The following is a 9,426-nucleotide window of genomic DNA, read 5'->3' as shown; positions in this document are numbered from 1 at the left end:
AGGACGGTGAACTTCAGTGCACTCCGACAGAATTCAGCGCAGCAGCGACACCTGGTGGACATCGGGCGGACTAACTTAGTGAATCGCCGGAATACCCGAATCCTCCGCAGAGAACGCGCCGCTGGATCGCAAATGGACCAGGTAAGTAAATCTGCCCCCCTGACTTTTAGAATGACAGGTGCTGTTTGGAAGGTTGTTTACCACTTTCTTCCATAGAATATTATATGGACTCAATGTAAGTCTATGGTCGCATGTTTTGTCATTGTTTGGGCTGAAATAGAAGGTTTATAAAGAGAACAGTCCCAGTCCTTAGTGTTTTGCAGTGTCTTCTTGTAGACAACCAGGAGAAGAATCTGAGACAGAGATACTCTGCCATTGACCTTTGGTCAGGGTATCTGCCTTTTGCGAAAGAGAGGGACAGCTAGCCCAGTGTAAAACACTCCTTTATTCAGGGAGTGAGCAGCACGGTGGCTTAATGGTCAGCACTACAACCTTGCACTGTTGGGGTTGTGGGTTCAAGTCCCATCCAAGTCAACATCTGCAAAGAGTTTTTATGTTCTCCCACACTCCAAAACATACTGGTAGGTTGATTAGATTGTGAGCCCCATGGGGACAGGGACTGATTGACAAATTCTGTGCAAGGCTGCGTATTCTGTGTGAGCTATAAAAAAAAGAATTTTTATTATTTTAAGGGAGAAAATCGGAGAAGTCAGCCCTTCACCTTGCTATTGCTTTGCGTCTGAATTTCTTCCGTAAGGATGGTAACTATGCACTGCAGACTTACCATCCCTTTCAGATCACAGCAACATGTGGTGACACCTCAACAGTGCCGGGAAGACCCACAATGTAGTAACGATGGCTGGCCCTTTATTATCATACTTGATTTTGATGATAGTTTCCTTTAAGATATCAGTGACCTCTGCCAAGGACATAAAAATAGAGTGAAAAAGTATTAATTTATGCTTTCACTGTTTCCCAAGTATAAGACCCCCACAGATCTGATATTGATAACCTATACTATAGAAAGGATAACATCCAATATCTAAAAAGTGGATAACCTTTCAAGGTAAGTAGGTTCTATTATTGGGATTGAAGAGACATTGTGGCACATTTACTTACCTGGTTCTGTCGCGATCTCCGATTCGGATTGTCCGACGAGGATGAAGTCTGGCGCGATTCACTAAGATCGTGCACCCGATATCCTGCATGTGACATTCCCTGCTCAGGTCCACCGGAGTTCACATTCTTCTTCCCGGTGTATGTGAGTGCATGTCTCGCGACACAATTTGAATTTTAAATCCAGCGCTTAGTCCGTATGAGTCAGATTGTCCGATGGCCACGCCCCCTGGTTTGTGTCGCATGAAAACTGGCGGATTGCTGCAAAATCCAATCACGTGCACCAAACACCCCTGTTAAATGCGGCGCAAATCGGAAATAGTCAGGAAACCCGGCGGAAATGCGGTCCGCGGACCCCTAATAAATGTGCCTCATTATCATTAATTAGTAAGGTAAGGTTATGCACTGATTTCTAAACATGGATTTAATAAATGTCACCATCTATTTTGTACCTGGCCTCATGTATAAGGCAGACGTATCATAACAATATGTTTTCTGTAGTACAGCATTAAGTCTATAGAAGAGTATTACCTGCACTGAACGAATGACATCTCTATTCCAAGCATAAGTAGGAAAAAATTGGTGCAGATCTGATGTGAATGAATATACTGAAGCTATAATTGATACCATACAAAGTCAGAGTTTGCACAATCCATGGCCTATTATACAGATGTCTTCCTTTGTATTCAGCATAGGATATTGCTAGGTAAACTTTAAAGCATGATATGGCAGGTATTGTCTGAATGACAAGACATCCCTTTACTGCCAGTCTGCCAGGTGAATGAACCGGGTTCTTCAGAAATGGAAAATAAAATCTTTTTAGAATTGAGAGAAGTCAAAAGAATCATTTCATCTCAGATATGGGCAAATAGCTTCTTAATTAAAGTTGTCTCACCTTGTATTATAGACATTATACATTCCAATGACCATGAATAATGTTGGTCCGTGGGTTGATTTTCAATAAAGAAGGCTGTTTTTTTTTTACCAGAATTCTGAGTGTTACTATGTAAAATTCAGAATCCTTTATACCTGGATTTGGGGATCCTCTGCCTCTTCCTTGCAGATCCTCTCTAGTGCCCTCAGGTTGGATGGTGAATGTTGGTGGAAGTCTCTCGAAAGATGCTCAATTGGGTTTAGGTCAGGGCCGGGCCAGTCAGGAATGGTCACAGAGTTGTTCTGAAGCCTTTGATTTGTTATTTTAGCTGTGGTGTGCTTAGGGTCATTGTCTTGTTGGAAGGTGAACCTTTGGCCCAGTCTGAGATCCAGAGCACTCTGGAAGAGGTTTTCATCCAGGATATCCCTGTAACTGGCACATTTATCTTTCCTTCAATTGCAACCAGTCATCCTGTCCCTGCAGCTGAAAAACACTCCCATAGCATGATGCTGCCACCACCATGTGTCACTGTATTTGGCAGGTAGCATTTAAAATTAACACCAAAATGTTCAATGTTTGTCTCATTGGACAAGATAATCTTATTTCTCATAGTCTGGGAGTACTTTATGGGTCTTATTTGCAAACTGTATGCAGGCTTTTTATAGATCTTTCACTGAGGAGAGGCTTTCATCATCACACTCTGCCACAGAGCTGATTGACTTTGTAGAACTTTCTCCAATCTCCCTACCGCACCTCTGGAACTCAGCCACAGTGATCTTGGGGATCCTTTTTACCAAGGCTCCTCTCCTACAGTTGATTAGTTTGGCTGGATGGCCAAGTTGAGAAAGAGTTGTGTCATCCCAAACTTTTTCCATTTAAGAATTATGGAGACCACTGTGCTCTTAGGAACCTTGAGTACTGCAGAAATTCTTTATAACCTCACCCAGATCTGAGCCTTACCACAAATCTGTCTCTGAGCTCCTTGGGCAGTTTGTTAGACCTAATGATTCTTCTGTGCTCTGACATGCACTGTAAGCTGTGAGGTCTTATACAGACAGGTGTTTTCTTTTTCAAATCAAGTCCAATCAGTTTTAAAAAAAACACATATGGACTCCAATGAAGGAGTAGAACCATCTCGGGGAGAAGCAGAAGGAAATGAACAGCAAGTGAGTTAAATATTAGTGTCACAGAAGGTCTGAAGGGTCCGAATACCTATGACCATGTGATTTTTCAGTATTTCTTGTTTAATAAATTAGCAAAAAAATCAACATTTCTGTTTTTTTATGTGAAGTTGGTTGCAGAGTATAGATAAATGAGCAAAAAAAGAACTTTTTTGTTTTTAGCAATTAGCTGCAAGGAAACAGAATACTTTCTGTAACCACTGTAAATGCTAAATAAAAGGTGGTTTCAAAACAAAGGTTATTTGCCAGATTTTACATTTTTTTTTATACTTTTCAAATTTTGAGTAGGGCTGGTGACTTGGTGGCGTCTCCCCACTGAATACGACAACTCAAAGTATTAAAGATTTTCTTTACTATAAGACAAATATTATTAATGATCTTTATAGAAAAATAAATACCGCTGAACATTCTAAAAAAAAAATACATTTTGCATTGATTAAAACGTAAAACCTCAAACTTTCTGCTCTTTAGAAATGTAAAAACTTGTTGAGAATTCATCAGCGATTCTTTATTGAGCTGATTAAAATCAATATGGTGTTACTCAGAGGTACAAGGGAAGCAATCGGGGAAGTTATTGCCAGTTCTGCAGGTGTGCGTACAGTAGAATTCTGAGTGTTTCTATTTCGGATGTGGGCTTGTTATTTTCTTTACCCCCAGAGGGTCCCTTTTGGTGAGCAGTATGTGAAATCCAGTATCCGATTTCATGTGGATTGAAAGCCACCACTCTTGTCTTCCCGGGGACGTTTGTACAATTCCCACAGGCTGCCAGTGTCTGTCATGTTCTTCGCCTCTCCTGCCTGTTTTGTTTGCTGACTTGAAGTTCCTGGCTACCTCCCACTTTTCCCAACAAGGAGTTCTGTCCCTCTCATATCTCTCGCAATGAGACCCTGCTTAATCTCTGAGATTCTTTACGTAGGAAATTAATGTAATCGTCACACTGGCAAGCTGGCATTTATTTCCCACAGCTGAGGTCTAGAATTGCACTGCTTTGAATAGTAGCATGCCCGTCTGTGTGTGACTTGATCTGCCCTTAGGACAGAGAGCATCAGGGACTTGGCAGAGACGGGTTGAGGCTGCATTGTGTCTGCTGGTTGTCTGCTTGACCACACTGTGAGCGAGACATAGTTGTCATTGGCACAGACATGGCAAGTGAAGGCTCTAGTGGTTTGCAAGTTCTGCTTTCTACTTTACAGGTAAGAAGTGTTTTGGCATGGAATAGAAGTGGAGTAGGCACTAGTTAACCCTTGACGTGCAGGGGAATGATTGCAAACCCTGCATGTAACAACGTGAAATATGCTTTCTGGAGTTTGTTACTAGTGATATTAGTTTTCTATTTGATAGATCACATTTCATTCTGTATCAGTGCAAGGCGTAAAGTTATAGTGTAAGGGTTACCCTTGTGGTACTGCCTCTGTTTGCATGTCAGATCCGCTTCCTGTGCTTGTACAATGTATGGCTGTCTGTCATAGATGGATACACATCTTTCGGCTTGGATACCAGTGGATACATCATATAATTCTACTGTAAAATACTTTATAGGTTTTACCCTTGGTGGCACATGGCTGATTGAACAAAGTCTTATCTTTAGCTCCCTAAAATGAAAGAGCATCTGCACAGGTGAAGTCCAACATCCCATTGGGCTCTATGCACAGTTCTGCTTCTATTACTGCTTAACTTTTATACCCAATTCGACTGAAAAAATCCATGCGATTCACTTCTCTTAGCTCATTTTTAACATGGATCATTGCCACATTAGAATCTACGGTTATGATCAAAAGATAGTAGACAACCGTAATATATCACTCCCTAACAGCCAGTCATATGACGTTTGACCCCTATGTCTGGCATGTATACTTGGCTACATAACGTTGCACTTATTGTGCCCTACATGTAAAAGTGTAACCTGCTGCTTTATTCCATGCAGCAAAATGATGAGAATCAAATGGATACAATTCAATACAATACAATAAATGTGTATTTATCCCATGAAAAAAATTACTTTGCATAGCGCAGCATTGATTTAATTGAGAATGCACATGGACACAAACATAATCCCTTGTAAATGGGAGAAGTAGCCTTCCCTTATAACAGGTAATAATGTAATTTTATGACATAATACAATTCCATGAATAATGGAACCTTTCTGTGTGACATTATATCTGACGCCTCTAGATGTAATTTTCAAGTAGTGCATTGAAGAAACAAAAAACTTCTAAATAGACATAACTATAACACTGCAAAGTAGAAGAAGATCAAACAAAGATCTATATGTTACATTACAAACCATAGGTGGATAAACTACTTTTTAAACAATCTAAAATATCAATCCTAAAATCAGCAAAACTTATAAGTATCCAGCCCATAAAAATGTATTGGAACTGCCACAGAAAATGTCAAGGTGAATATGACATACACAATGCAATGAAAACATTCTGCTTGATGTAGAGAGCTCTCCTCAATACATGGTGACAGCCATATAAATGTACGTAGGAATTAAAATGTAGAACCTTAAGCATCTTTGGTACAGTGTTATACCACCTATACAACCGGTCCACCACCTCCCGATTCGGAATGTAAGTGTAAGCTATTTTATAACCCAATGAGACTGGCCATTCCTATTTCACAGAAAATTTACAGAAAATCCTAATTTAATTTTAATACAATTGAGCTTCTCAATGCATTAGGGGCAGGCCCATGTCTGCTGGTTCACCTATTGTACTCTTTTTTACCCTTCTTTCTTTGGGAGGTATTTGGGCGCTCTGCTTGGCAATTTCTGACACACCGATGCCAATGAATGGAGCTGCAGTATTTATCCTTGTCCTGCCGCTCTTTCTATTAGTGATAACAGGACCCCCATTCTCTGTATTGGGGGACCCGTTCAAATGATCCTGTGAAGCAGTTGGACCTTGTTTAGCTTGTTAGGTCATTTTCCTGTGGAAAGGGGTCAACTTGGAACTTTGGTACTCCCCCTTTAATGAAAAATCATTTCTTTTTATTATTTTTTTTATTTTCCCACAAGTTTTTAAACTTTCTGTTGCACCCACTGTATTAAGGGTTATAATTTTGCAGGACCAGTTGCTTTTCAGAAGGACACTATATTGGTTGTACATAATGTCTGAATAACTTTTATAAATCCATTCTGTGGGTGGATATTTTTGTGTCTTAAATGTAAGTTCAAAGTGCGCATTGAAAAACATTTTGGGGCACATTTACTAACCCGGTCCCTGCGTGATCCCAGATCTGGATTGTCCAACGAAGATGCACTATGCCGCAATTCATGAAGATCGTGCGCCCGATATCCTGCATGTGTCGCTTTCCCACTCAGGTCCACCGGTGTTCACCTTCTTCTTCCTGGTGCATGTAAGTGCTTGGCTTGCGACACAATTTTTAAGTTAAATCCCGCGGTTTGTCCGAATCGGTCAGATCGTCCGTTGGCCCCCGATTTGTGTCGCATGAAAGCGCAATTGGGCCAAAATCCGATCTCGTGCGGCTAAAACCAGCGCCAGTGGCGCAAAACAGAAATAGTTGGGATGTCCGACGAAAGTGCGGTCCACGGGGCCCTTAGTAAATAACCCTCTTTATCTTTATTCTACAGGGCACTACATTTATGGTGATCCTAAATATATAGAATCACCACTGTTATAAGTAGATTGTAATTCATTATGAGTACATATGTATAATTATTATGACATTTGGACAACAAAATCATTTTTTATTTTAAATAATTTGATTTAGCTTATTAAGGACTACAGGTTTCTTATTATTTTGTCAATGGTGGCCGCAGCTTATTTTTATTATTTTTTTTTATTCATGCTACTTTTTTATACTTCAGACTTATTGTTTTATCTTTTCATTTTGTTTTACAACAAAATAATAATAATTCTTATTCTCTTCAATTTTTCGGTGTTTTTTTAACCGTCTTTAAGATATTGCGACCCTCTGTGACACTTTATTCTATTTTGGGGGTCAAAGAGGTTGTGGCGACCCCAAACATTTGTATGTTTATTTATCTTTTTTTACATTTTTACAAAAAAAATTCCATTTCTAATAAAATATTTGTTGCTATGGTTTGAGAGTTTTTAACAAACTTTATTTTTAAAAAATCATTAAAAAAATCTTACTAGGAGGTGTCACATAGTGATCTATGTATCACTTCTGCAATGCATTGGTATGCTGAGTATACCAATGCATTATATACTGTCAGTGGTAGCTGCCTCTGGCACAACCTAATAGGCCATCATGGAATGTGGCACATTTACTTAGTAGATCCTACCTAATATCTTAATGATTTATAGTAAAAAACACTATCTCTATATTGTGTGTAACAGTATATTATAACACGTTATAATGCTGGAAGCTTGGGCAACATTTATTTCCATTGCTTACTGTATATAGTGTCTGCAGGATTTGCAGTGAACCTTCATTTCAGATCATGGCTACAAAAAAGCCACACAGACCTTGAAAGAGTTCCAGTAAGTACAGCCAATGGAACAGAATGCTATGACATATCCTAGATATGAATCCTTCAGTTGTATACACAATGATTGTTACCATCCTACCTACAATATTTGGTGTATCAACTTTTATATGTTTAAAATGGGTCTGATAATACCAAAACTCCTACTGCTGGTAAAGGGAAAGTTGACATGTAATTCCTACATCATCTGTCATAGAATTAGGATAGGCTTTCAAAAACATTTGTATTATCAGGTGGATTTTAGTAAATGGGTTGGTTTTTGTAGAATTATTCCTGCTGCAATCACAGAAGTTTTCTGTAATTTTAGGACACTTTTACCTAGAGACATCCAGCACTGATGTGTAGGAACGTTTTGAGTTGATCCAAGAATCACATAGTGATGGTATATTTTGACAACAGCAAAAATGGTGATGGGGCTCACACCACATTCAAGGATTTAGGGATATTTTTTGAAATAACACTTTTTTATTTCAGTCAGGGTGCAACTTAACACGTTTAAAGGACTACAACTGCTCCTTTTTCAAGCGGAATTGACAGGCTCCTCCACATGTTTTGCCAAACACCATAGAAAGGACAAGGCAAGCCACGACAAGCACAGAAGACAGAATTTCACAACCTTTGTAGATCCCAAAATCTGTTGTGGTGTATCCATGACTTGGTCTACTGTGATGGGTGCTCCTGCAAACCCAGGTCTCAAGTTGCAGGCACACACCCGTCCACCCCTCTCTCTTTTAGTGCGACATCAGCGGGTCTCCTTACCTGTCGCATTACTTTGATGTCTCCGGCAGCCCGGTATGCACGTCCCTCTCTCCTAGGGCGTGCCTGCGCCGGCTTCCCGTCACTTAAAAGGCCAGTACAACACTGATTGGCGCTGGTCATCCCTTTATTTAATAAATAGCAGGCCCCTTCCTATATACCTCGCGGGATCTTTGTGCTTTGTGCCATAGGCAAAGCTTGTTGCCTTATATCCTGCGATTGTTTGGTGAATTCCCGTTGTGACCTCAGTTCTGTTCCTGACTATGCTTCTCAGGTGCCAGCCCTGACTTTCTGCTCTGCCCTTGACTTCGATTCTGTGCTGCCTGTCCAACCTGCTTTGCGGCAGGCTCTAATGAAAACCGGGTGCAACTTAGACTCTGTTGCCAGTTGTCGGCTTACGTCATCGCTAGCGGTGGTACAGTGGGTCCACTACCCCTGATCCTGACAGTCTACCGCTGATCCTGACAGCTACGTTCACACTGCCGTGTGTTCGCCCTGCTGTAAGCATAGTCATAGTACAGGGAAAGATACTGCATGCTCTATCTTTTCCCCATGCACCATTCCACCACCAGGCGCCATAGTCGTCTATGGGGACGTATATGCGGCTGAAAACTTATGTCCGCATATACATCCCAGAAATGGCTGTTTAAAGCCTTAAAGAAATAAAAAAGTGTTCTTTTAAATCCTTGAATATTGTGTGCACCACATCTCAATTTTTTTACCGTTTCATTTTTAAATGGTGTGTGGTAAGGCAGCAACTCTTGTGCTTCCTCTATATATTCTAGAGATACATCAGAATTTCCTCAAATAGGAATACCCCTTAAAGGAAAATTTACCAGTGCATTTCTTACATTGCTAGCCAACAGTTTCGCTTTAGGTATTCTATAGGCTAGAGAACCACATGCTGCTTTTGTGAATCTTTTTGATGCAGATTTTTGTTTCAGGAAAACAGGAATAAAATAAAAAGATTGGAATTAGCAGAAAGGAGAAGTACAAATCTTTACTTTATGGGGCACAATTAC

The 9,426-nt window shown here is 40.2% G+C and overlaps 1 protein-coding gene across 2 annotated transcripts in view; it reads left to right on the top strand.

Annotated features, from left to right (window-relative positions):
• The first annotated feature begins 4,107 nt into the window (after positions 1-4,107).
• AGBL1 (AGBL carboxypeptidase 1) overlaps positions 4,108-9,426 on the top strand; it is a 404,673-nt gene continuing 399,354 nt past the window's right edge. For both annotated transcript variants that reach the window (XM_072148535.1, XM_072148534.1), the window contains exon 1: positions 4,108-4,364. In XM_072148535.1, coding sequence (XP_072004636.1) covers positions 4,314-4,364 — 51 coding nt within the window. In that variant the 5' untranslated portion in view covers positions 4,108-4,313. The remainder of the gene's footprint in view (positions 4,365-9,426) is intronic.

The sequence above is a fragment of the Engystomops pustulosus genome, chromosome 4, assembly GCF_040894005.1.
Source record: "Engystomops pustulosus chromosome 4, aEngPut4.maternal, whole genome shotgun sequence".
In the NCBI taxonomy this organism is placed as follows: domain Eukaryota; kingdom Metazoa; phylum Chordata; class Amphibia; order Anura; family Leptodactylidae; genus Engystomops; species Engystomops pustulosus.
Note: the sequence above shows the minus strand (reverse complement) of the source record. Positions and strands in the feature narration are given on the sequence as shown.